At 48.8% G+C, this 27,828-nt stretch overlaps 1 protein-coding gene across 9 annotated transcripts; it reads left to right on the top strand.

The window, feature by feature from the left end:
• The first annotated feature begins 57 nt into the window (after positions 1-57).
• C18H7orf57 (chromosome 18 C7orf57 homolog) lies at positions 58-22,148 on the top strand. 9 transcript variants are annotated; one of them, XM_085005603.1, is made up of 9 exons: positions 58-119; positions 353-506; positions 6,700-6,885; positions 9,248-9,356; positions 11,777-11,933; positions 16,326-16,423; positions 17,945-18,102; positions 19,967-19,981; positions 20,981-21,792. In XM_085005603.1, exons 2-9 carry the CDS (start codon positions 452-454, stop codon positions 21,025-21,027), a joined length of 825 nt encoding a protein of 274 aa, XP_084861729.1. In that variant the 5' UTR covers positions 58-119; positions 353-451; the 3' UTR covers positions 21,028-21,792. The 9 variants fall into 9 exon arrangements, with proteins under 9 accessions (XP_084861729.1, XP_020934499.1, XP_020934500.1 ...); XM_021078840.2 differs by having other exon boundaries at positions 17,897-18,102; XM_021078841.2 differs by having other exon boundaries at positions 349-506.
• The last annotated feature ends 5,680 nt before the right edge of the window (positions 22,149-27,828 follow it).

The raw sequence follows: 27,828 nt of genomic DNA, 5'->3' as shown, positions 1-27,828 counted from the left end.
CCAGACCGTTGCCCTGGCGACGCGGGTTGCTGAGGTTCTGCGCTGCGCTGGGAGTTTGAGACCCAGCGCCGGAACAGATTCGCCACCGACTCTGCGACGGCCCCTCGCTGAGACCCTAGGTGAGCCGGCGAGCGGAGTTAAACGGGCAGTGCCGGCGGGACGGGGAGGGGGCCATCCGTCAGCCGGGAAGGAGGAGCGCCAGGCCTGGGCGCGACCTTGGACCCTGCTGTCTACTCTGCGTGTGTGTGTGTGCTCCTGCTGTATACCCTGCCTGCACGTGTTTCTGCTGTATACGGGTGTGGACGTGCACACATGTCTTGAATGGTAAGACCCTTGCATACCTGTCAGGTAGAGGCGGACAGAGCAGGGGAGCAGACCTGGTCTCTGCAGCTCAGCCCGGCGACGGTTCCTGACTCACCCGTGAACACCCGGCTCAGTGTGTCTCTCTGGCATGAGAAACACCAGCAAGGAGCTGCACGGAGCCACAAGTCGCTATGCCCCCTGCGGTGAGTGACCCCGAGGAATGGAGACCTGCCTTTGCTCTGCTTCTGGAAAGGCTCGGAAACCAGCATCCTGAGCGCTGTGTGGAGGGGGCGGGGGCAGGAGAGGGCGACTGATATGTGGTGCCCTTGAAGGGAGCTGCACACGATTCCTGTGCCCCCCCCCCCGCCCCCGTGTCAAAGGAAAGCTTCAAGGGTAATATGGTGGGGGGAAGGGTTGGGGGATGAGGCTTGATTTATTTCCCTATATTCAACAAAAGGCTACCTACCCACTGTGGCCTAAGTTGTTGGAGCAATAGCATCTCTGAAAGTTTCTCTGCAATAGTAACCCCATGTAACTCTCACAGGTATTTCCCTGTATGTTGGCTTAAGCACTTTCATTTTAAGCTGCATCTCCAGGTATTTCATTTCACCTACTCTTGCTCTTTATTTACACCGACCCCAGCCGAGGTAACTATGTCTCCTGCTTTAAGTGGCTGGACACAGGACACAAGCCCTGAGTGGAAGTGTCTGCCTCTGTGGGGCTTCTCACTGTGAAGGTGGGAGAAGGGAAGGGATGCTTGCTGCTGTTGTGTCTGATTTGGCCTTTGTTTTATTCTTCCCCATGTGGAGGAGGGTGGAGGACGTCCTGGAGCCGGGCTGGGAGAGGCAGGGTGGCAGCTGGCAGGCGGGCTCTGGGCGGGGGAGCCGAGCGTGGCCTTTGCGATCTCAGGGTGCCTCCTGCCCAGAGCTCTGTTGTGACTGCTGTTGATGACACTGTGGCTGTGCTGGGAACTGGTTGAAGGGAGCACAGGAGGCCTGGGTTCCTCTTGTCCACTGTGGGCTCTCAGCCTTGGTCTGACCTCTCGGAGCCTTAGAGAGTGCATTCCCCCTGTGTGAGCAGCAATAAAGACACCAACACATGCTAGGCACTGTTCGAAACACTTTCTCACACGGGGCTTGGGTCATCTTGCAGCCTCTGTCAGCCTGTCTCCTTATGGATACATCAAGTGTGCCTGTGCCTAGCACATGAGGAGGCGGGAAGCTATGTAAAGAAATCTACCCAATAGCAAGTGGTCAGTGCCACACAAGTACTAATAATTTTTAAGCACAAGACAGTTCTCGTCCCTTTGACTCTCTCTCTCTCTTTCTGTGTGTGTGTGTGTGTGTGTGTGTGTGTGTGTGTGTGTGTGTGTGTGGTGGTGGTGGTGGTGGTGACAGTTGGTTCAGTGACTTACTCCCTGGCTCTCTGAGCAAGGCATGCAGTTATAAATGGCCAACCCGATTAGAGTTCAGTGCCTGCCCAAAGCTTCCAGTAATGAGAAGTAGAAGGTCCTCTGTTCTCTGTGGATTAATTAGTCATCAAAACACAGTGAGGAAAACTAAAGCATCGAATGCCCTCCCTCTGAAAGAAAACATCTGAGCAAATATGATCTGAGAGCAAAATGTTGCTAAGCCCCGAGTGCTAGTTCTTAAATGGAGTCTCTGTGAGCTTGCACACAATTCTTTAAAGCTTTCCCAGTGGGCTTTTCTTCTCCTTTTCTTTCTTTCTCTCTCTCTTTCTTTCTTTTCCTTCCTTCCTTTCAGAGCCGCACCTGCAGCGTATGGAGGTTCCCAGGCTTGGGGTGGAATGGGAGCTGCAGCTGCCGGCCTGCACCACAGCCACAGCAACGCCAGATCCTTAACCCACTGAGCGAGGCCAGGGATCACACCCACATCCTCAGGGACACTGTGTTGGGTTCTTAGCCTGCTGAGCCGCACTGGGAACTCCTTGTCTTCTTTTCAAAACTGTAGTGTTTTCATTATACTGTTCATTTAATTACTGTTCATTAGCTATTGAAGAGATTTTTCCATGAATATTCACTTTCCTTCAGGGAACCCAGCTTTAGTTCTGAGTAGAATTTGGACGGGTAACAGTTAGCTTTAGAGGTCAGTTACTTCTTCTTTGTAGGATCCATGTGTGCTTATGCGGAGTGATTTATTCAGTGCTGTTTGCCTGTGCTCCTACTGTGTTAGGGTTCTCCAGAGCCATGGCACCAAGTGAGGGGGGCGGGGAGAGGGGGAAAGAGGGAGAATGGGAGACTGATTTATTTCAAGAAATTGGCCCACACAATTGTGGAGCAGGCAAGTCCAAAATCTGAAGGCTGGAGACCCTGGAAAAAGCTGATGCTGTGGTCCAGAGTCCAAAGGGGTCCTTCCTCCTTAGGAGACCTCAGTCTTGGTTCTTTTTTTTTTTTTTTTTTTTGTCTTTTAGGGCTGCACCTGTGGCATATGGAAGTTCCCAGGCTAAGGTCAAAATGGAGCTATAGTTGCCAGCCTATGCCACGGCCATGGCAACACAGGATCCGACCTTCATCTTCAACCTGCACCGTAGCTCACGGCAATGCCAGATCCTTAACCCACTGAGTGAGGCCAGGGATCGAACCCGCAACCTCATGGTTCCTAGTCGGATTCGTTAACCACTGTGCCACAACGGGAACTCCCCAGTAAGCTCTTAAACGCAAAAGTCACTTGTGCTGTAACAGTAGCATCTTTCTTATCTCACATTCTCCCTGGACTTTTTTTCCAAAGTTTTTTTTGGGGGGGCGGGGGGCGCCCTAGCAGCATATGGAGGTTCCCAGGCTAGGGGTCCAGTAGGAGCCCTAGCTGCCAGCCTACACCACAGCCACAGCAACGCCAGATCAGAGTCGCGTCTGTGACCTACACCACAGCTCACGGCAATGCTGGATCCTTAACCACCTCATGGTTCCTGGTTGGATTCGTTTCCGCTGCGCCACGACGGGAACTCCTGTTTCCAAAGTTGTCAATCAGCTATATTTGTTCTTCTATTTGGATGTTCAGTTAATCAGTTTTTGATGCAAAGAGTCACCAGAACACAAAGAGTCCAAGTGTCCCCATGTCCTCTTTCTGTGAGGTCATAAGTGGCCACTGATAACTACAGGTCCCTGGGCTCCTATTGAAACTTCTCCATCCTGACAGGGGCTCTCACAGGTTGATCACAAAGCAGCCTGCAGGGCTCTGTCCTGGGTGCCCACTGAGGGGCCCTCAGGGCCCTGCCAAGGCCAGTTCAGCTCACTGCCCGTGGTCCCTCTCTCCAGGGGCTTAGATTGATGGGGAGAGAGGGCAGAGAGCAGGCTGGCCTTCGGGTACCTACCTTCGTCCTCCCTCCCTCCTCTTCCCCGGACCCCAGATCCTAGAAATCCCACACCCTTTACACTTCAGGCTTGTTTGTTTACTTTTGCCTTTATTTCTTTTGCCTTGGGAGGCCGACCTAAGAAAACGTTGCTCGGAGTTCCTGTCATGGTGCAGCAGAAACCAATCCGACTAGGAACCATGAGATTGTGGGTTTATCTCCAGCTTCGCGCAGTGGGTTAAGGATCCGGCGTTGCTGTGAGCTGGGGTGTAGGTCGCAGATGGGGCTCAGATCCTGCATTGCAGTGGCTGTGGTGTAGGCTGGCGGCTACAGCTCTGATTCGACCCCTAGCCTGGGCACCTCCATATGCTGCAGGTGCAGCCCTAAAAAGACAAAAAACAAAAAAACATGTTGCTAAGATTTATGTCAGAGAATATTTTGTCTGTATTCTCTTCTAGGTGTTTTATGGCGTCATATATTTAAGCCTTGAAGCCATTTTGAGTTTATTTTCGTCTGTGGTGTGAGGGCGTGTTCTAACCTTATTGATTTGCATGCAGCTGTCCAGCTTTTCCAGCACCACTTGCTGAAGAGACTCTCTTTTCTCTACAGTATATTTTTGCCTGCTTTGTCGAAGATTGACCGTAGATGTGTGGGTTTATTTCTGGGCTCTCTCTTCTCTTGCATTGATCCGTATGTTTTTGGCCAATTCCATGCTGTTTGATTGCAGTAGCTTTGTAGTATTGTCTGAAGTCTGGAAGGGTTACGCCTCCAAATTGGGTCTTTTTCCTCAGGATTGTTCTGGCAATTCGGGATCTTTTATGGTTCCATAAACATTTTAGGTTTATTTGTTCTAGTTCCGTGGAAAATGTCATGAGTAATTTGATAGGGATGGCGTTAAACCTGTAGATTGCTTTGGGGAATATGGTCGTTTTTAACAATATTAGTTCTTCCAACCTGAGAGCATGGGGTATCTTTGAATCATCTTTAATTTCCCTTATCAATGTTTTATATTTCTCAGCACATAAGTCTTTCACCTCCTTGGTCAGGTTGGAGGCAATTTAATTTAATTTTATTATTATTATTTTTTAGAGATGCACCTGTGGCATATGGAGGTTCCCAGGCAAGGGGTCTAATCAGAGCGGTAGAAGCCAGCCTACACCACAGTCATAGCAACACCAGATCCAAGCCGTATCTGTGACCTACACCACAGCTCACGGCAACACCGGATCCTTAACCCACTGAGCAAGGCCATGGATCGAACCTGCAACCTCATCGTTCCTAGTCATATTCGTTAACCACTGAGCTGTGATGGGAACTCCTGGATGCAATTTTAAAAGGTTTTTTTTTTTTAATTTCTTTTGCCTTTATGTATTTTTTATTAGTCAATGAATTTATTACATTTATAGCTGTACAATGATCATCACAACCCAATTTTATAGCATTTCCATCCCAAACCCCCAGCACGTTCCCCTACCCCCCAACCTATCTCCTTGGGAAACCATAGTTTTTCAAAGTCTGGGAGTCAGCAGCTGTTCTGCAAAGAAGCTCATTGTGTCCTTTTCTCAGATTCCACATGTCAGTGAAAGTATTTGATGTTGGTGTCTCATTGTATGGCTGACTTCACTTAGCATGATAGTTTCTAGATCCATCCATGTTGCTAGGAATGCCGGTATTTCGTCCCTTTTAATGGCTGAGTCATCTTCCATTGTGTATATGGACCACATCTTCTTGATCCACCCCTCTGTCGATGGACATTTAGGTTGGTTCCAGGTCTTGGCTGTTGCAAATAGTGCTGCAGTGAACATTGGAGGACATGTGTCTTTGAGAGTCATGGTTTTCTCTGGAGAGATGCCCAGGAGTGGGATTGCTGGATCAAATGGTAATTCCATTTCTAGTTTTCTGAGGAATCTCCATACTAAAAGGTGTTTTTTTTTTTTCAACTTTCCTTTTCAGAATCTTCATTGTTAGCATAAAGAAATAAAACCAATTTCTTTATGTTATTCTCGTATCTTGCTACATTGCTGATTTTATCAGTTCTAGTAGGTTTTTTTGGGGGGGTTCTATATATAGTATCATGTTATCTGCATATCATGACAATTTTACCTCTTTCCTATTTTTACTTCTTTTTCTGGGCTCCTCGCTGTGGCTTAGACTTCTAATACTCTGTTGAATAAAAGTGGGGAGAATGAGCATCCTTGTCTTGCTCCAGATTTTAGTGGGAAGACTCTCAGCCTTTCCCTTTTGAGTATTATATTGTGTGTTTGTCTTGAATAGCTTTTATTATGTTGAGATATGTTCCCTCTGTACCCACTTTGGGAAGAGTTTTTTACTATGATGTCTCAGTGTGTTTTTGTTGTTGTTGCTTCTGTTTGTTTTTTTATGGCTACACCCAGGGCACATGGAAGTTCCCAGGCCAGGGACTGAATCCGAGCCTCATCTGCGACTTATACCACAGCTGCAGCAATGCCAGATCCTTTAACCCATCGTGTCAGGCCAGGGATCAAACCTATGCCTCCTCAGCCACTGCAGTTGGATTCTTAACCACCTGTGCTGCAGCAGGAGCTCCAGTATCTCAGTGTTTTTTAAATCCTGGCCAACATTTGGCTACGTATTCCATAGACTTGCTCATGCTTTAAGTGACTTGGGATCACTCAGGAATGTGTGCTCCCTGACATGTCCAGAAAGGCAGTGTAATCGCAATTCCATGGAAAATTACAAAAGAGAGAGAGAGCTGACACGTAGGGATTTGGATGCCTTACTGGGAGGCTGAAAACCCCAGGGAAGGGGCTCTGCTCTCACTGCCTTGGGGCAGGGGTGGCATAGAGGAGCGGCCAGCAGGTCTCCCAGGAGGTCTCTTCATCTGTTGGGCACCATGGATGCTGCTGGTGGCTGTTAGGGACAGTTAACCACACAACTGGCAGGGTTATGCCTCAGGTAACAGGCGGTCCCAAGAGGACGGTAACTCCTGCGGAGGGTGAGATCCCCCCCGACCCCCCGCCTCCCTGGCGAAGCGGTCTTCTGGGCAGGGGACCAAACCAGCCTGGACTCCACATGTACCAACCTGACCCTTGGCCTCCTCTTCCCTAGACTGGTATTACCACCATCCTGTGAAGCGGTCCGAGAAGGCCGTGGATGCCCCACCCGCGTCCCAGATTCCAGGTCTCAGCAATCTGCGGGCACCCCACAATGGGCACATACTCGGGCCACGGAGGTACTGGGTGAAGGAGACAGACTCGGAGTATGTGAAGCTGGCGAAGCAGGGCGGCCGGCCCGGTAAGCCCCGCAGGCGTTGGCTCTGTGCGGGGAGTGACACAGTCGTTTGGGCATCGCGACTTCCTGATAAAAATATGACTGTAAAATGTCTAAGTTCTGCCCCGTGCTGTTGCAAGTCCAGGTTAGTTGACACAGTTCTGGGGGCAGACCCTTCAGGGATGTGCTGCTGTTTATGAGAAGAATCGATGGGACTTTGAATTCCTTGGTTTGGCTTTGCAGGATTTTCCTTCCGAGGGGTATGTTGGTTGCAGTGCCCACCCTGCCACCGAATTGCAGGGTTTTAGGAAACTGCCAAGTCAGCAGTCAGTCTGTGCCCTCTGAATGCCTTGCTTGGGGCCACCGCTTCCTAAGTTGGGAAGCATTTTCGCTTCCTGTTGTTTCGTCTCATTGTCTCTCTCCTGTGTATGACTACACTCTAAATAGTGAAGGCCATGGGTGAGTGTCAATGGTAATGCTGACAAACATAAAACTTTTACCCATGATTTAACTGAGAAAGTCCTGCTTAGTTGTGCTAGTTAAATTGCTGGCCAGGTTAAGGAGTCACCTCTAATTAAACACCTGACACTGGCCTCTCTTTCTTTCTGGCCACCCTCCCTTCATGGAGATTGTGACGGGGGAAGCAGGTGACAGGATGGCAGCATCTGGGCTTTAAAGGTGAAAAGCCGGGAGTTCCCATCGTGGCGCAGTGGTTAACGAATCCGACTAGGAACTATGAGGTCGCGGGTTCGGTCCCTGCCCTTGCTCAGTGGGTTAACGATCCGGCGTTGCCGTGAGCTGTGGTGTAGGTTGCAGACACGGCTCGGATCTGGCGTTGCTGTGGCTCTGGCGTAGGCCGGTGGCTACAGCTCCGATTCAACCCCTAGCCTGGGAACCTCCATATGCCGCGGGAGCGGCCCAAGAAATAGCAACAACAACAACAAAAGACAAAAGACAAAAAACCAAAAAAAAAAAAAAAAAAAAAAAAAAAAAAAAAAAAAAAAAGGTGAAAAGCCCAGAACAAGCCATTTGATTCACTGCACGGAAGGCACAGAAATGGTGCCCCTGTGTGTCTCTAGACTCACTTCCCTGCTCCCCAGCCACTGGGTAAAAGAACATTGGTGGACAGCTGGCAGAATCTGAATAGGGTCGGAAAATTGGATAAAAAGATTGCATCATGTTAATTTCCTGATTTTGATCATTATGCTGTGAATATGTCATACCTGTCGCTGGAGACATCCTGAACGGTCCCCCAACAGCAGTGACAGTGACAATACCACTTGTCAATAGAGAAAGAAGCATAAGGCCAATATGAAACAAAACATAGCATTTGAGGAATCTGGGTGAAGATGGGAGAATTCATCCCGTTTTTGCAACTTTGGTCTGTCTGAAATATGTAAAAATCAAAGGTTCAAAAAATAAGTTAAAAATGCCTTACTGGAGTTCCCGCCGTGATGCAACGGGATTGGTGGAGTATCTGCAGCGCCAGGATGCAGGTCCGATCCCCGCCTGGCACAGTGGATTAAAAGATCCAGTGCAGCTTCAGCTAGGATCTGATCCCTGGCCTGGGAACTCCAGAGGCCACAGGGTCACACACACACACACACACACACACACACACACACACACACACGCAGTCTTACTGATGGTGAGAATCCTCCATTTTAGCTGTTTCCCCCCAACCCCTGTTTTTGCTCAGCAGGCAAAACCAGCCTTTACCATCCCTGCCTGCTGATACCCCACCTGACCCCCACCTCTGAAAAGCCCTCAAGCCGGGGGAGAGTGAAGAAAGCCCAGGGGAAGGGGGTGGGTCTGGGCTGGAGCTAGAATGAGTCTGTCCCTCTCAGCCTGGCTCCAGGGGGCAGGGGGCAGGGGGAAGGGGGCACCAGTTAACCCCCCTACCCCATGATTTAGAGGGGCCATTGCCCTGCTTCCCACTGGAAACCTGGAGGGGGCAGCTTATCCCAGAAATGCCTTGTGGGGAAGTGGGGTGGGGGAGGCAGAGAACAGACTGTCCTAGGTTACAAGGGGGCAAGGGGACAGCTGAGAGAGACAGCCAACAAGCAGCCCCTTGGGGACCTGAGGAGCTTTGTCCCCATAGATGGATCCCCCCCTGGGAATGGGTGGACACTGCCAGGCGTGGACACAGGCTGGTACCAGGGAGGATGGCTGGAGGCTGGGGGTCAGGGTGGGGGGAGGGAAAGCTGTCCTCCTGATGCCATCTCAGCCCAGGCACAAGGAGCAGGACACCCTGCTGTTCCGTAGCCCCAGAGCCCAGAGGTAGCCGCAGAAGTCCGGGTTGCCTTGTCAGTGGCAAGCTGCCCCGGGTGATGCTCACGCTCGGCGGGGACGGGGCTGCTCACAGCTGCCTCTTTCTGGCTTCCAGATCTGTTGAAGCACTTTGCCCCTGGGACCAGGACGGGCTCCCCCGTTGCCTACTCCTTGCCAGACTGGTACATCCACCATAGCAAGCCACCGACGGCCGACCAGAGACAGTGAGTATCCTGATGCCCCACGCGGTTGTTATCTAAATAGAAAGTGAAAACAATACCTCGATTTGGATTTTTTTTTTCCATTTTAGGGCCACATGTGCGGCATATGGAAGTTCCCAGGCTAGGGGTGAATTAGAGCTACAGCTGCTGGCCTACACCATGGCCACAGCAACAGCAGGATCCAAGCCTCATCTTCGACCTATACCGCAGCTCAAGGCAACACCAGATCCTTAACCCACTGAGCAGGGCCAGGGATCGAATCTGTGTCCTCAGGGATACTAGCTGTGTTCTTAACACACTGAACCACAACACAAACTCCTGGATTTTAAATATACAGTCAGTGTGGCATTACAGCTCCAGCTCTTCTGGGGCAGCACACGTCATAGGAGCATCAGGATTCTAGAAAGCTCAGTGGGGTTTCCACCCTAGCATCCTTTTCTCTCAAGGCTGCTGTGGGTGCAGTTGCCTCTGGTTTTGTCTGTTCTCAGGGCCCGCCGTGTTTCCCTCCCAGAAACACAGCCTATCCCAAAGGTTTTTTTTTTTTTTTTTTTTTTTTTGCCTTTTTTAGGGCCACAGCTGGGGCATATGGAAGTTCCTGGGCTAGGGGTTGAATCAGAGCTACAGCTGCTGGCTTACACCACAGCTCACAGCTCACGGCAACACCAGATCCTTAACCCACTGAGCAAGGCCAGGGATTGAACCTGCATCCTCATGGATACTACTTGAGTTCATTACCGCTGAGCCACAATGGGAACTCCCCAAAGCTTTCTTCTCATGGAAGAAGGCTGTGACACAAAGCCAGAAATGCAGGTGACCCAAACTTCTGTTCTGGTTACAGAGTTATTGGGGGCGTGGGGCGGGGAGTGGGGAGGGGGGACGACTGTCTCCTTCCTTGGAAATATCTAAGGAATTCCTCAGGTTGGACATGCAAACTAAAGCTACCAAACCACCCCTGGGACTGAGGAGTCATGTGAAGAACCAGCGTCCCCGCCTGGCCCGGAGAGCAGGAACACAGCTGTGTTTCCCCTCCGTCATCGTGTTACTCAAAGGCTCTGCCTTTGCTCAGAGTGTAGTTTTACTTTCAGGATTCCTGCTGCCTCTTCCTTAACGCTGACACTCCAGCTAACACCGCTGACTTGTGTCATCAGCATCATTTGGGAGAGAAGGGGGCAGGCGGAGCAGGTGCACCCAGGAAGGGCTTTGCAGCGACCCGGGGTGGAAGCTGCCCAGCTGTCCTGTGGCTGCTGGGCTCGGAGTATCCATCAGGCTCCCCGCAGCCCAGGGAGGCGGAGCTCTGGCTCTGAGCCTGTTGTCATTCTCCGGGGCTGGCTTTGTCACCTGGGGTTCTGGGACGGGCCAGCGGGCCAGCCTGCTCCTCCGCTTCCACCCCCCATGTGGACCGTCCTTCCCGCTTTGGTTTTGTCCCTGTCTGTCCCCAGTCCAGGTCAGAAGGCAGAGAGCACGGGTGTTGGCTCCTGGGCCCGTGTCCGAATCTGCCATCCCGGCCTCGCCGGGGGTGTCACAGGGAGGGAGGGAGGTGAAGGGGAAACGTTCCTTCAGTGAACATTCGGGAAGGACGGAGCTGTGGTTTCAAACTGTCTAACACCTTTCTTGAGGTTGTCCCTTCCTCAGTTATTTTGTTCCCCTGGGCTTTTTCCTGCTCGGAAAGAAGCCCAGAAATTGAGGGTGCCTCCTGCTCTACAGCCTCTGAAATGCGTGGGTAGAGCCCAGGGCCCTCGTGGTGGCCCAGCCCCTCCCTCACCTGTACTCCCACCTCTGCCCACAGCAACTCTTTCATGCTGGTGGCCTCTCTTCCCACGTGGCGGTCACCTCCCAGGCCTGCATTCCCAGGCCCTGACCACTGCTCCCTTTCACCTCTCAACTTGTGACCTCTGGGGCCTCCAAGCTGCCTCCTTGCAGCCCGCTGTCTGTCTCCGTGATGCCCGGGAACCCTTCTTTTCCCTCCCGTCCTGCCTGGTGCTCTGCTGATTCCCCGTCCCCAGCTCATACTGGCACCGACACTGCTGCAGCCTGGAGGCCTCCTGCCTCCCTGGCTCTCCTCCCTCCCCCCAGCTAAGAGCTGGGAGTTTATCCTAGCAGAAGTGAGGGGCCAGGAAAAGGGGGAGTGGTTCACACATTTTCAATTCTCCCCCCATCTTCTTTTTTTTCAAAATGCTTTTTATTTTTTCCGTTATAGCTGGTTTAGAGTGTTCTGTGAATTTTAAATTTTCAGTTCTGAAAGCTGACTGAAGTAGGCTGGGCTTGGAGCAGGCTGGGGGGAGCGGGGAGGGGTGCGGACTGGAAAAGATAAAGTGCCAGCTGCTGGGAGGAGGGGGCCAGGGAGGGAAGAGGGAAGTATCGGGGGTGGGGAGATGGGTCAGGGAGTGGCACTGAGACTTCAAGTCCCTCGTCTGTTTCTGCAGAGTCCCTGCTGTGTCCATACCTGACTACATGGTTTATGAAGAGTTTAGCCCCGATCAGTCCAGTGGTAACTACGAGTTCAGAAGAGGGCCCTTCGACTTTGACATGAAGACAGTTTGGCAAAGAGAGGCCGAGGAACTTGAAAAGGAGAAAAAAAAGGTGACAGGAGCCCTCACAGATGGCATGGCTTTGCTTGCTGCCCCGAACTCGTGATGGGCTTGCCCGCCGGTGTGTCTCGTGGCTGTGACATCGCCACGGGATCTGCATTTTAAGTTTGATCTGCTAGAAAGCAAGAGGCCACGATAGTATTAGCTCCTTTTTCTCCATATGAATATGCTCTCTGTGAGGTAGGATCGCCTTTTACTGAGTGAGTTTTAATGAGTTGACGTTCATCTAGGGGACAGCGGGCCCAACACTTCTCCTAGGAAAGATCTTATCAGAGTTCCCATCGAGGCGCAACGGAAACGAATCTGACTAGGAACCACGAGGTTGCGGGTTCGATCCCTGGCCTTGCTCAGAGGGTAAGGATCCAGCATTGCCGTGAGCTGTGGTGTAGGTTGCAGACGCGGCTTGGATCTGGTGTTGCTATGGCTGTGGTGTAGGCCAGTGGCTACAGCTCTGATTTGACCCCCAGCCTGGGAACCTCCACATGCTGCCGGTGCAGCCCTAAAAAGCAAAAAAAAAAAAAAAAAAAAAAAAAAGAAAGAAAGAAAGAAAAGAAAAGACGGTATCTGGGAGTTTCCATTTCAGCTCAGCAGTTATAAACCCGACTGCTCTCCAGGAGGATGCGGGGTTCGTTCCTGGTCTTGCTCAGTGAGTTAAGGGTCAGGCTTTGCCTCAAGCTGAGGTCTAGGTCGCAGATGTGGCTTGGATCATTGCTGTGACTGTGGTGTAGGCTGACAGCTGCAGCTGTGATTTGACCCCCAGCCTGGGAACTTTCATAAGCTGCACCTGCGGGCTTAAAAAAAAGAAAGAAAACACATTATCTGGTTTCTGAACAAGTCCGCTCTGTTTAAGAATTTAACTTAAAATTTCCTGGAACACTCTGTGGACAAGAAGGGAAGACAAGAAACAGCTTCTCTTGGGTACAAACCCAGGGTGGATTGGACTGTGAAGGGGCATTGGTTCCAGGGCCCTGGTGCTGGGAGCCATCCGTGCCTGAACCCCAGCAAGCTTCTCGGTGTCCGGTTGGAAGAGAACCCCGGCGGTTTATCTCAGGATGCAGAGAGCTGAGCGTCGTGGGCGTGTGTCAGTTGCCTGCATCTGGGCGGCTGTTTTCTTGTCCCAGCCCTGAGTCTGGCTGTGGGTCGTCTGCACGATCCTGAGATGGACTGCTTTAAGGATCTGGTGTGTCTTTGGCGATATGTTAAGTGGTGGCACCACTTTGGAATAAATGGCACCCTTCGGTGTTCAGGATGGACACAGGTCACCTGCCAAGGAACTTGCAGTGCTAAATGTTGGGAGTCCCGATGTGGCACAATGGGTTAAGAATTCCATTGCAGCCGCCCGGGTCTCTGCGGAGGCTTGGGTTTGATCCCCAGCCTGGGAGCCTCCCCGTGGCATTTAATAAAAAAAGGCTAAATGTATCCTGGCCCCACACCACTGACAAAGCCGTGCTAGCCGAGCTAAGAGCAGGAAGAAAGCCCGTTCTAGGGCCTGTAGGAGGTAGGATGCCATGGGGTTGTGATTATAAATGCAAACCCTGATTGGGCATGGTTGGGGGGAAGGGCCCCCCTCCTGAGACATCTGAAGTTGGGGGCAGTTCTCCCTGTCCTGTCAGACTTGCTGGCACAGGTAGAATAAGAACTTTCTTTTTCTTCTTTTCTTTTCAGGGCCACAGCAGCAGCATATGGAAGTTCCTGCAGCTCAGGTAAGAGCTATAGCTGCCGGCCTATGCCACAGCCACACCTGATATGAGCTACACCTGCAACCTACGCCAAAGTTTGCAGCAACACTGGATCCTGGGAACCCCCCTGTGAACCCCCCTGTGAACCCACTGAACGAGGTCAGGGGTCGAACTAGCATCCTCATGTGTCCTAGTTGAGTTCTTAACCTGCTGAGCCACAATGAGAACTCCAGTACTTGTAAGTTTTGTTTGTACATAAACCTGCTTGAGGTATTAGTTGGAGGCTGGCAATCTGTTGTTCCTTTTTCTTTTGTTTTGAAAGCTTGACCTCCCATTTGGTTGGGAAGTCAAAATAAACTTGGTTTGTCGAAATAAACATTGCCTGTGATGATGCTGTGGTGGGGCCAGGGTGCTGCTTGGTTTCTTAACCAGCTGAGCCACAACGGGAACTCCAGAAGAAGAACTTTAACATAAAAAGAGCCACCCTATAAAGCTAGTGGGTTCTGTGTGAATTTGACAGGCATCCTTCCCTGATTTTTATTAAATACGCATGTTGAATTTATAAAACTTTACCCAAACATCATTTAATTCAGCAACAAATGTGTTGCTTTAGAAAAGGCTTATGTTACGTACAAATACAGCAGAATTTGAAAATTGATATGCAGACATTGACATTTATTTATTTTATTATTTTTGTCTTTTTAGAGCCATACCCATGGCATATGGAGGTTCCCAGACCAGGGGTCCAATCAGAGCTGTAGCTGCCGGTCTACTCCAGAGCCACCGCAACACCAGATCCGAGCCACATCTGCAACCTACACCACAGCTCACAGCAACACCAGATCCTTAACTCTCTGAGTGAAGCCAGGGATGGAACCCACGTCCTAAAGGATACTAGTTGGGTTCATTAACCACTGAGCCATGACGGAAACTCCTATAGTTTGAATCTTTTACAACAAGAAAATTTTCATTTATATTTATGTAAATTTTTGGTCTTTTTTTTGGATAATAGTTTTTATTTTTTCCCATGATAGTGGTTTGCAGTGTTCTGCCAGTTTTCTACTGCACAGCAAGGTGACCCAGTCACACATACATGTATGCATTCTTTTTTCTTGCATTATCCTGCTCCATCACTGGCAACTAAGTCTGGACTCTTTTTTTAGGTCGGAGGTTCCTAGGCTAGGGGTTGAATGGGAGCTACAGCTACCGGCCTACACCACAGCCACAGCAATGCCAGATCCGAGCCACGTCTGCAACCTACACCACAGCTCACGGCAATGCCAGATCCTTAACCCACTGAGTGAGGCAAGGGATTGAACCCGCATCCTCATGGATACTAGTCGGGTTTGTTACTGCTGAGCCACCAAGGGAACTCCTGTCTAAAAGTCGTTGTTCTTTATCCAGATTTAGCCCCTCACCTGCTCCAGGCCCCTCTCCCTTCTAAGCTCACTCGAGGGCTGTCTTCCCCACATTCTTATTGCCAGCGAAGCACCTGGCTTTCATGTCAGGAGTCACCTCATTGGCCAGTTCCACTCAGCATCAGCCCCACTCTCCTGCCCGCTTGCTGCCCTGGGGTTCGGGGTTTGGGTGTCCCTGACCTTTGATCTGAGCTACTGCATGCCCCCCACTCCCCCTCCTGCTGGCCTTTCTCCCCTGAGCCCACCCCCATCTCACGGGGCCATCTCCCTCCCCCGCTCCGCCGTACTGGTTTCTCCTGTACATGAAGCCCCCTCTCCTAACACACTCCCAGTTTCCTCCCCTGGCCCTGGCCCTCCTGGGTGTCTTAGGCGGGAGCAGACTGTCTGCCTCAGTCCTTCGGTGACACATGCTCGCGTGTCTTCAGTGGGGTGGCGCCAGGGCAGGGCGGGCAGGTCCCCGGGCCGGGCCCAGCTCTCCTTCAGCAGCTGGCTTGTGTGATCAGATGAGGACAAGTCCCTAATCTGTGTCCTTCCCCCTTTTCTCCCCTTCGTTTCCTCTTGGGGGTTCAGGCTGAAGGAAGGAGTCCAAGAGTCTTCAAGGACAGCCCTCCCTGTACCTTCAAGGAGCCTCTGCCCAAAGCCAGCACGGGTGGCCGCCCACCCTCCTGTCCTCTCAGGAGCCCCTGCAGGACCACATCCTCCCTTAGCACCTCTTAGGATTTCACACTGTTAATTGTCCCCTGGTTTTCCTCCTGAGTTGATGCATCTTTGCTTAAATACAGCAGCAGCTTTTGAACTACTGATTTTTTTTTTAATTTATTATTTACTTATTTTTTTAGGGCTGTGCCTGAAGCATATGGAAGTTCCTGGGCCAGGGGTTGAATCGGAGGTGCAGCTGCTGCCCTGCACAACAGCCACAGCAACACTGGATCTGAGCCGCATCTGTGACCTATTCTGCAGCTTGCAGCAACATCAGATCCTTAACCCACCAAGCCTGGCCAAGGACTGAACCTGTATCCTCATGGGCACTAGTTGTGTTCTTAACCCACTAACCCACTGGGACATAGCAGGAACTCCTGATGTTTCTTTTATGTAACCGCTGTGTTGAATGGGGGTGATTGTTGAGTTGTGTTTTATTGAGGCTCTTTACCAGTGAAACAAGACCACACTGCAAACCCCGTCCTGCACGGAGTGTACTTTTGCTGCCACGTGTGCGAATTTTCTTCTTGAGCATCTGAGCTGCCTGATGCCTTTCACTGAATCAGGGTTTTGTGTTTCTTTGCACAGGTGAGGCTGCCAGCCATCAAGCCCAAGTATCCGAGCAAAGTGGGGACCCCACTTGGCCCCAAAGACCCTGCAGGAAGCAAACTGTCCTTTCCACCCATGTAAGTGCCTGGATTCGGTGTGGGTTTGGCCTTTGGTCCAGGTGACAACAGTGACAATGGTGGCCACCACTTGCAGTGCTGACGACCACCTAGTGATGCTCGCTTCCCAGTAGTTGGCTTTGGTAATGTGACGTTGGTGTCACAGCTTCCATGGCCCGGCCCTGGCTGTGGGGCTCCTGGTCCGTTTCCCATGCCTCCCTGACCCCTCCTTAGGTCCCTGGGGACCGCATCTTTCCCCTGCCCGTCCTTGTGCCCTGTGGATGCCCAGCTGCTCCACGGGCTCTCTTCTCCATCAGCCTGCCTCTGCCTGGCCCACCTCGGGATGCCACCTGCACCAAAGCTCCTCTTGTAAATTGGGGACCCCTTGTCCTTACACGTGTGTGGTGCTCAGTTCTGACACCAAGACCTGGACCTGAACCTTGCTGTCTGTGCCTGGCAAGCGCCTGGCTCCGCGACGGGCTGGGACCTCTCTCAGGTGCTCTGACATTTGGATAATCTCCCAGCCGGAGAGGGAGTCCCCCAGGCTTTCGGTTTCTCTTCACTCTCCCAGAAAACTAGTTTAGTGCTAGAATTCACACCATTGATTGTCTCACTAGTCTTCAAATAGCTTCTCGACTAGTGTAGGTGGGGTGGAGGGACAGTCAATTACATTAGATGTGACAAGTGCCATGGGAATGTCGCACTCAGACTGGGATGGCAAAAAATATTATATCTGTCTGTCTCTCTCTGTTATCTATCTGCCTCTTTCTCTGTATATATGGCTACAGATGTAAATATAAATAATGTGCGTATATATAAAGAGCGAGAGAGAGAGAGGGAGGGAGAGGGAGTTCATCAGAGCCATTAGAAAGACCCTCAACAACAGAGTGTCTTACAAGGAAGGAACTTGAGGCGCGGAGAGAACAGGTGATAGGTGTCGCCTGTTGGACACCCAAGCCCGGGCTGCTCCCGCCTCTCTGGTCCTCCCGCCCCGCCTCGTGTAGGTTGTGGTAAAGTCTGTGGAGCTGCAGCAACAGAGGTAAATGACAGAGAGAAGGCAAAGCCGTGCAAAGAGGCAGCAGGTAATCTTGAATATGAGCCAGGAAGAACTCATAATGTAATAATTTCTTGAGAAATGGTGGAGTCTGAGACCCTCAGCGCTCCCCAGGGAAAGGGGCAGCGTCCTCTAAAGAAATGCCAGAATGACTCTCTCTCGAGGGGCTGATCGGAAGGAAAGTTCCGGAAACTGAACTAAGTATGTGCTCCCTGTGTACGAGGAATGCTTGGAGGTGTGCTTCCTTATGCCTGAAAATGGAGAGAGCTTGGGAAAGAGTGAGAGAGGGAGGGAGGGGGAAAGAGAGGGAGGGAGAGTGTGTCTTTGTGTCTTAAGGGACCGAAGCGCATCTCATTTATCGTCAGGATGCTCTCCAAGAAGACTTCTAGATGATTGTTCCCCTTTGAACTTAAGTTTACATCAATTCTTTTCTTTTTGAGGCCTGGTCAAAAAACCAGTTCACCCACAAACTTTTCCAAACTTATTAGCAACGGATATAAGGATGAGTGGTTACAGCAGCAAGCAGACTCGGCCAAGGGCAGCCCGCCGCCGCCGACCAGGGCATCTGCATCGCCTGCATCCCCGAAGGATGCCCAGCAGCCCCCAGACCCAGAGGCTCCCCAGGGCGGCGCCAAGGAAGGCCAAGGTGAAGTGCGAGGCCCCTGACACGGCAGCAAGGGGGCTCTTTCTTGTCTCCTACGTTTCTCATAATAAGTGATCTAAAAACCGTGTTAAAAACCTACAGAAGTACTGAGGTTACAAATACACAGGAAGATGATATATATTTTCCTTTTTTCCTCTTTTTTTTTTTTTTTTTTTTTCTTTTTAGGGCCGCAGGTGCAGCGTATGGAAGTTCCCAGGCTAGCGGTTGAATCAGAGCTACGGCTGCCAGCCACAGACATAGCAATGCAGGATCCGAGCCACATCTGCGACCTACACCACAGCTCACAGCAACGCTGGATCCTCTCAACCCACTGAGCAAGGCCAGGGATCAAACCAGCATCCACATGGATACTAGTCAGGCTCATTACTGCTGAGCCACAATGGGAACTCCCCCTTTTTCTCTTTATTCAGATGAATAGGAAAAGTCATCATTTCTGTGGCTTTACAAATTTTTAGTTGTTAAACATCCCGACACTTCATTTGTTGTACACCACACCCTTCATATCAATTTTCGTCTCCTGGGTCCCCAAAATTCTGACCCCTGTAATGCTTGGTCCTCTCTGAGGCAGCTCCATGAAAAGCCCTCAGTTCTTTTCCAAATAATTCAAACTTGAAGTTGTTCCATTATCGGTATTTCTGAAACCTTGTTATTAAACTTTGAATAGTTTAAATCTTTCCCTGTTCCATATACTCCATGATTTTTCACAGTCCCTGTCGCAGGGGGATTAGTCTTATTTTTGGCCAGTTCTACGGAGTATTACGTTTAGTTTCTGTAGCCTAGAAATTATAGACCATTTGCCTTTTGGCAACGTATTTCCACTCGGAGGCTTCATTTCTCTGATTAAGGAGGAAGGAGCTGTGTTAGGTCTCTTTAAGCATCTGACAGGCTTTAAGTGATAGTTGATAAGTGAGAGCTCTGCCTGCCTTTCCCATCCAGCAGGCACCATGCTGGCCCAGCCAATGTGTTTTGTTTTGTTTTTTGGCTGCCCCTTGGCATATGGAGTTCCCCAGCCAGGGATCAGATCTGAGACGCAGTTTCGACCTATGCCACAGCTGCAACAATGCTGGATCCTTTAACGTACTGTGCCGGGCCTGGAATTGAACCTGTGTCCTGGTGCTGCAGAGTCACTGCCTATCCTGTTGCACCACAGCGGGAACTCCAAACCTGTGTGTTAATGACATTCTATTTCTGTTGTCATGAAGAATAAGTGGCAAGTTCACTCGTTAAAAAGTACACTTTGGAAGGTCGCAGATGCAGCTCGGATCCCGCTATGCTGTGGCTGTGGTGTAGGTCGGCAGCTAAAGTTCTGATTCGACCCCTAGCCTGGGAACTTCCTTATGCTCCACGTGCAGCCCTAAAAAGACACACAAAAAAGACAAAAAAAAAAAAAAAAAAGGCACGTTTGAGCTTTGCAGTGTCAGTTATGTTCTGTGACATTGTTATGTTCTGTGACATAAAAGTAATAAAACCTTTTATGAATTTAAATGTAATTATTAAAAGTAATTCTTGGAGTTCCCGTCGTGGCACAGTGGTTAACGAATCCAACTAGGAACCATGAGGTTGCGGGTTCGGTCCCTGCCCTTGCTCAGTGGGTTAAGGATCTGGCTCTGCCGTGAGCTGTGGTGTAGGTTGCAGACGCGGCTTGGATCCCGCGTTGCTGTGGCTCTGGTGTAGGCCGGTGGCTACAGCTCCGATTCGACCCCTAGCCTGGGAACCTCCATATGCCACAGAAGCGGCCCAAAGAAATAGCAAAAAGACCAAAAAAAAAAAAAAAAAAAAAGTAATTCTTTTAAAATTAGCCTTTTTTGTTAAATTGAACAACTAATGTACTTGTTCTTTATTGCAGAGTCTTCTCCTCCAAGTGAGTATTTGTAGAGAAACTGACCTGCATCCAAATATAAAGCGTCTCAAACACAAAAACATGGATGGACATAGTTCCGAAATCTGAAACAAAGCATCTCAGAAGCTTGCGAGGTCCCTCTCCAAACTGCATGTATTCTGATGACAAAAGCTGGCGCTGTCTTACGCCTTTAAAAAAATCAGAGTTCTAGAAACACAGTTTTTGGGGACAGCAAAAGAAAGACCACTTTCATTATTACAACAGGATGGTTCTTTTATGCATGTCACACAAGACAAAGCATGTTTCAGTTTATTTCAGAGACATACATTTCATTACACACCCTGTGAGAGGTGGGTTTAAATCATGGGAAAGAAGTGAGAAGCCAAGAGAGGCCTCCAGTTTACATATAGATGCAGGGCTTCTCCTACAGTGAGTAGCTTAGGATGCTTCACATTGTTTTTCTGTATGGTTTTAAGTAGATGGAATTTACTTCATCACCACCAACATATCTGATCGAGTCAAGGAGCTATCATTTGATATTAGCATAAGGTTATGCTAGATTTTTATACAGACTTCAGTAATAATCCTTATAATAGGTAGAGAGAGACGTGCTTTCTTTTATTTAAAATTAATAGGTTAGGGAGTTCCTGTTGTAGTGCAGCGGAAACAAATCTGACTAGGACCCATGAGGTTGTGGGTTCGATCCCTGGCCTCGCTCAGTGGGTTAAGGATCTGGTGTTGCCGTGAGCTGGGGTGTAGGTCACAGACGTGGCTCAGATCTGGTGGTGTTGTGGCTGTGGCGTAGACCAGCAGCTGTAGCTCTGATTTGACTCCTAGCCTGGGAACCTCCATATGCTGTTGGTGTGGCCCTAAAAAGACAAAAGACAATAAATAAATAAATAGGAAAAAAAAGTAAAATAAAAAACTAAATAAAATTAATAGGTTAAAATTTTCACTTTATAAAAACTTGGCATCTTGGCCTCCTTACCCATCAGCTCTTTGCTCTATTTTGCATTCCAGGTCCAGCGGCATCTCCTTCCACATCAGCACCAGCAGGACTCAAATAAACCCTGATGCAGCACCTAGGATCTAGGTTACAGGTGCATTTAGAAGGCCCCTGTTATAGGTTATTCACATAGATTCTTATAAAATAATCTTTCTTAGAACAGACCTGACGTCACTGCTGTGTAAACGGTACAAGTGGTGTGTCTTGTTTCTTGTGTCTCTCTGGGATGTTGGGCATGTGGCCTTGGAGACACTGTGCCTTGCTGACCTGGGATGTCTTAGCATCTGGGACCAGCCACGTCCTCCTCCTCATCAGCTGACATCACCTCCTACTGTATGAGCCTCTGCCGGCACCATTTCTATTGAAGTCAAATGTTTAGACTCTTAAATAGAAGAAGGTCATGCAAACGCTTTAAGCCTTTTTCACTGTTGGGTCCTGTGTCTTTGTAGAAATATTTTTTCCTGTTACAAAAAAGTATTTAATTCCAGAATATTGTGATATAGTTCATATTAAAAAAAGATTAACTTATTATGCCTTGAAGTTTTAAACATTTACTATGAAAACATAGTAGCATTTGCTAATTTTAAATTTTTGATAATATTTTTTGCATAAACTGAAAGTCATAATAGTAAACATTTATTATATTCTTAAAGTAAAAATATGTTTAATCGCAATATTTAATCATCTTAAAATATTTGAATAATCCTACTGAATTATCTCATTTTGTAGATTTTGTGACTATTTATATGTAAGTAATCAGCATAAAAATGTAGTTGTATATTTTGTACATTTAGTTTGCTAATAAAATAATAATTTTCTGCTGGAAGATTTTCAGAGAGCCAAATAAGGTCAGAAGTATTTTAGCTTCTCTCCCAGAATAAGCTTATCATGCACTTTCTCACTTAAAATGTAAAAGTCTTCGATTAATTCTTTAAATGAAATACTTAACTGAGCAGGTGTGTCTCTGCCATTGGATCAGATTGCAACAGGAGGCTGAGCAGCTGAGAGAGACCATGAGGGGTGTGTGCACTGAACAGTGTCGTGGGAGAGGAAGGTGCTGTGTTTCCCTCGGTTCTCCCTCCCCCCCTCTTTCTTCTCTGCCTCAATCCCTACCTCATTCTCAAACTCCCACCCTAAGAGACAACCACCAGGAATAAAGATCAGTAGCTTACAACTCTTTAATCATTTTTAACATCTTTTATTTTGTTTTGTTTTGTTGTTTTTGTTTTTGGGGCCACACCCATGGCATATGGAAGTTTCCAGGCTAGAGTTCTAATCGGAGCTACAGCTGCCTGCCTACACCACAGGCACAGCATCATCATGGGATCCGAGCCGCATCTGCAACCTACACCACAGCTCATGGCAATGCCAGATCCTCAACCCACTGAGCGAGGCATCGAACCCACATCCTCTTGGATCCTAGTTGGGTTCGTTAACCACTGAGCCATGAAGGGAACTCCCCTTTTTAGCATCTTAGAGTAACAGAAACTCATGGAGTTTGGAGTAAGGACCTGTGATCAGATCTTGGCTCCATACAGGGCAGCCAGGATCTCTTATGGACAAAGCCCAACCTCTTAATCTCCAAAATATACAGACAATTCATAAACTCAACAACAAATAACAACCCAATCGAAAAACGGGCAGAAGACCTAAACAGACATTTCTCCAAAGAAGACATACAGATGGCCAATACGCACATGAAAAGATGCTCAACATCACTAATTATTAGAGAAATGTAAATCAAAACTGCAGTGAGGTACCTCCTCATACCTGTCAGAATGGCCATCATTAACCAGTCAACAAATAACAAATGCTGGAGAGAGTGTGGAGAAAAGGGAAGAACCCCCCCTTCACTATTGGTGGGAATGTAAATTGGTACAACCACTATGGAAAACAGTGTGGAGGGTCCTCAGAAAAATATAAATACAATTACCATAGATGATCCAGCAATCCCACTCCTGGGCATATATCTGGACAAAACTACAATTCAAAAAGATACATGCACCTCTGTGTTTATAGAAGCACTTTTCACAGTAGCCAAGACATGGAAACAAATGTCTACCAAGAGATGAATGGATTAAGATGTACATATATACAATGGAATACTACTTAGCCATAAAAAATGAAGTAATGCTGTTTGCAGCAACATGGATATACTTAGAGATTCTCATACCAAGTAATTCCCATACCAAGTAAGAAAGAGAAGGATAAATACCACATGATATCACTTATATGTGGAATCTAAATTATGGCACAAGTGGGAGTTCCCAGGGTGGCACAGGGGTAATGAATCCAATTAGTATCCATGAGAATGTGGGTTCAATCCCTGGCCTTGCTCAGTGGGTTAAAGATCTGGCCTTGCCGTGAGCTGTGGTGTAGGTCAAAGATGTGGCATTGCTGTGGCTCTGGTGTAAGCCAGCAGCTGTAACGATTTGACCCCAAGCATGGAAATTTCCATATGCCACAGGTGCGGCCCTCAACAGACAAAATAAAATAAAATAAAATAAAATGTGGCACAAGTGAACCTGTCTACAAAACAGAAACAGTCTCACAGACATAGAGAATAGACTTGTGGCTGCCAAGCGGGAGCGGGGAGGGAGAGGGATAGGGAGTGGGATAGACTGGGAGTTTGGGGTTAGCAGATGCAAACTACTGCATTTAGAATGGATAAACAAGGAGTTCCCGTCATGGCGCAGTGGTTAACGAATCCGACTAGGAACCATGAGGTTGCAGGTTTGATCCCTGGCCTTGCTCACTGGGTTAACGATCCGGCGTTGCTGTGAGCTGTGGTGTAGGTTGCAGACGCGGCTCGGATCCCGCGTTGCTGTGGCTCTGGCATAGGTCGGTGGCTAGGGTCCGATTAGACCCCTTGCCTGGGAATCTCCATATGCTGCAGAAGCGGCCCTAGAAAAGGCAAAACAAACAAACAAACAAAAAAACCACAACAAAAACAGCAAAAAAAAGAGTGGATAAAGAACAAGTTCCTACTGTACAGCGCAGGGAAGTATATCCAATCTCCTGGTATAGACTATGACGGAAAAGAATATTTTAAAAAGAATGTGAAACTGAGTCACTTTGCTGCATGGCAGAAATTGGCACAACGCTGTAAATCGACTATGCTTTAATGAAAAGAAAAAGGAAAAAAATGCCCATCTTGCAGTCAACTTTCTATGTGGTCATATACTACAAACCTTATGAAAACTGAAGATTTGCACATTCCATCCAGTTATTCTGAAGTAAAGGAGTTTTGCCAAAAGAGTTTTTTAAAATGAAAAGACCACATTAAATATAAATTGTCAGTTAAAACCATCAAAAAATTTTTAAATATGAATTTTAGGGAGTTCCTGTCGTGGCTCAGTGGCTAACGAATCCAACTAATATCCATGAGGACGGGGGTTCTATCCCTGGCCTCGCTCAGTGGGTCAAGGATCCGGTGTTCCCATGAGCTGTGGTGTAGGTCGAAGATGTGGCTCAGATCTGGCGTTGCTGTGGCTGTGGTGTAGGCTGGCCTGGGAACCTCCATATGCTATGGGTGCAGCCCTAAAAAGACAAAAGACAAGATATATATATATATACACACATATATATACATATATATATTCATATATATATATACACACACATGAATTTTACACGTGTGTGCATGCACACATACCCTTACAGTGCTCTGATGTTTTTGTGACAAGCATCTGGCAGCCTCAGCTCATAGATCTCAGCTCTGAAGCTTGGTATCCTCCTTTATAAAATGGATACTTCCTGGGAGTTCCCGTTGTGGCTCCCGACAAGCATCCATGAGGATGTGGGTTCGATCCCTGGCCTTGCTCAGTGGATTAAGGATCCGGTGTTGCCCTGCGCTGCGGTGGAGGTCACAGACGCAGGCTCGGATCTGGTGTTGCTATGGCTGTGGTGAAGGCCAGCAGCTGCAGCTCCAATTTGACACCTCGCCTGGGAACTTCCATACACTGCAGGTGCGGCCCTAAAAAATAAAAATATATATATATGTATTACAAATGGAATCCAACAATGTATAAAGAGAACTACATGCTATTGTTAGGGGACCATTGACGGAAACCTCCCTCCTTGGCCAGGCACAGCAACAGCCGCTTGAATGAATCCTCTCGCAACAGAGGCCCTGATAAGGAGCTTAGTGCTGTCCTGAAGGCTACCTGGGAGAGTCTGAGAGGAGCCAATAGCAGGGGGGAGATGACCAACCTCCCAGAGCACTTGGCGTTGGCATCTGTCTTGGCTAAGAGGTGTGCACACCACCGCGAGGGACCCTGAGCCAGACCAAGTGTGGGTCCAGTAAAACCATTGGCCAGAGACAACCTAGAAATGAACCCCATTCCCATAAAACCTGAGACTGGGAGCCACGTGGCAGAGCAGTTCTGGGTGCCCATACCCTGCTGCTCTCTGCCCGGGTACCCCTTCCATTAAAGTCTTTTGCTTTTTTTTTGGTCTTTTTTGCCTTTCCTAGGGCCACACACACATGGAGGTTCCCAGGCTAGGGGTGTAATTGGAGCTGTAGCCTCTGGCCTATGCCACAGCCACAGCAACTCGGGATCTGAGCAGCATCTGCAACCTACACCCCAGCTCACGGCAACGCCGGATCCTTAACCCACTGAGTGGTGAGGCCAGGGATCGAACCCCAAACCTCATGGTTCCTAGTCGGATTCGTTAACCGCTGAGCCACGAAGGGAACTCCTAAAAACTTTTGCTTTGTCAGTACCTGTGTCTCCTCAGACAATTCATTGCCCCGTGTTAGACAAGAGCCCACGCTCGGCCCAGGACGGGGTCCCCCTTCCTGCAACACTACTACCAAGTAAGATTTATCATGGGTATTGGAGGCTTGCTCAACATGCAAAAATCAATAAACATAATCTACCATATACACAGGTTAGAGGAGAAAAATAAAAATTCTCTGAATTGACACAAAGTGTCTGGCAACATTCGGCACCTACTCATGATAAAAATTCTCAGCAAAGTGGGAATAGAGGGGGGCCGCCTGAACTTGATAAAGAGCGTCTGTTAAAAGCCCTGCAGTTCGTGTCCCACATAGTAATGGTGACAAATCGAAGGCTGCTCTCCACCAATCAGGAACACGGCCAGGATGCCCACTCTCATCACGATAGTCAACGTGCTGGAAGGCCTTGCCTCTGCAGCAGAGCCAGAAAGAACAATGAAAGGCAAACAGGCAGGAAAGGGAGAAATAAACCTGCCTCCTTTTGCAAATGACAGGATTTTCGAGTAGGAAATCCCAAAGAACCTACAAACAAAACAAAACAAAACAAAACCCTCCTAGAACGGATAGCTCTAGCAAGATTGCAGGATATTAGAAATACATCGCACTGTCTCCCTATAACAGTGACCATGTGGAAACTGATGTTAAAATCACCATGCCTACAGTGACTTCGGAGATAATAGGATACACAGGCGTAAACACACAAAAAATGTGCCCAGGATTGTGTGCTGAAATCACAAAAGGCTGATGAAAATAATTAGAATGAAAGACCCGCATCCATAAATGTGCCGTGTCCTCAGCTTGAGAAATAAAACGTTGCCTTCCTCATCCGTAAGCAAAGGATGACCTCGTCGTCCGCCCTTGCAGCCACGTCTGAGGAGGAGCGCGGAGAGAGCTCTGGAAGGAAACGAACAGCACCTGCCATTATCAGCCGGCGCACGGGAGCCCCTCCCTGCGTGAGCCCTCAGGATGTGGGACCACAGGCCCCTGAGGGCTGAGGTGCATATCAAAGGAACGGTTTCAGGCCCGGGCCCTTGCAGAGAAAAGCACCACATTCCTTCCTTAACCGGAGAGATCCAGTCTTCTTTCCCTAACAGTAATCTTTTGTTCCTGCTACCTGCCCTTTTTGGCACAACTCTAGGATATCCAGCTCCACCCTCACCTCCTGGAAATTTTCTCAGGGTTACCTGAGGTCCAGCCTCCTGGGCTTAAGTCAGCAGTGTGTCCACTGAAGAAAGTAGAATTCTCACCTTGTAGGTGGTGTGTAATTTTTTCAGTTGACAGTTATAATGACCAATGATGAGGGGGCCGGAGCAGACTCTCTTCTTTGCCTGAACTCTACAAACATCCGGAGCAGCTGGTACTCTTGCCATAATTCGGGCTCTGTCGGCGATGCCCAGTTGAAATGCAGAGACAGAGTTTTGGGTAAAGGAGAGAATAGTAGCATTATTGCTTTGCCAGGCAAAGGAGGCCACAGCAGGCTAATGCCCTAAAGACTGTGCCCCCCGTTAGAAAGAATCTCGAGGAGTTTTACTGTAAAAAGGAGAAAAGCAGGTTTTCGAATAAGAATCAGGATTAGGACAAATATGCATTATTCTTTCTTTGGGGGAATCTGAGTCATCAAAACTGGAGTCAGGTGTTTGTGATGGTTGTCTTCTGGGTTATTGCCTAGAGGAACAGTACTTGCGAACAGGGCATATTGATCAGAAATTAAAACAAACTAGGAAAGCTTCTGAAAACATGTGCTAATACTCTTTAACCCCCAGGCAATTGTGCTCAGGATGCCTAATCTTTATCTTATGGGTGATTGTGCTTAGGGTGCAGTTAAGCCAGGGAGAAGGACAAGGAAGGACTAAGCTGACCTTGACCCTTCGTCCCTCGTCTTTGCATCCCCTCCCTTTTCTGATCAGCAACTGTCTGAACCTGTCCCTAGGAACGTCGGGAAGGTCATGGTGGCCGAATGAGGCCCATTTCCTAAGAGTAAGAAATGGGGGGGGGTCTTCTCCCCGCTCCAGCAGCCCTGGGAGCTATTTGCTTTCCTGTAATAAAGACTTTGCTTGCTTGCTAAAAAAGAAAGAAAGAAAGAAAAAGAAATGAGGGGTACAGAAAGGCTTTTGCGCCTAG

The sequence above is a fragment of the Sus scrofa genome, chromosome 18, assembly GCF_054392235.1.
Source record: "Sus scrofa isolate SSC_HxYL_T2T_F1_AM1 chromosome 18, Sscrofa_HxYL_maternal_Yorkshire_Landrace_v2.0, whole genome shotgun sequence".
NCBI lineage: Eukaryota > Metazoa > Chordata > Mammalia > Artiodactyla > Suidae > Sus > Sus scrofa.
The sequence above is the reverse complement of the archived record's forward strand: the minus strand, read 5'-3'. Positions and strand labels throughout refer to the sequence as shown.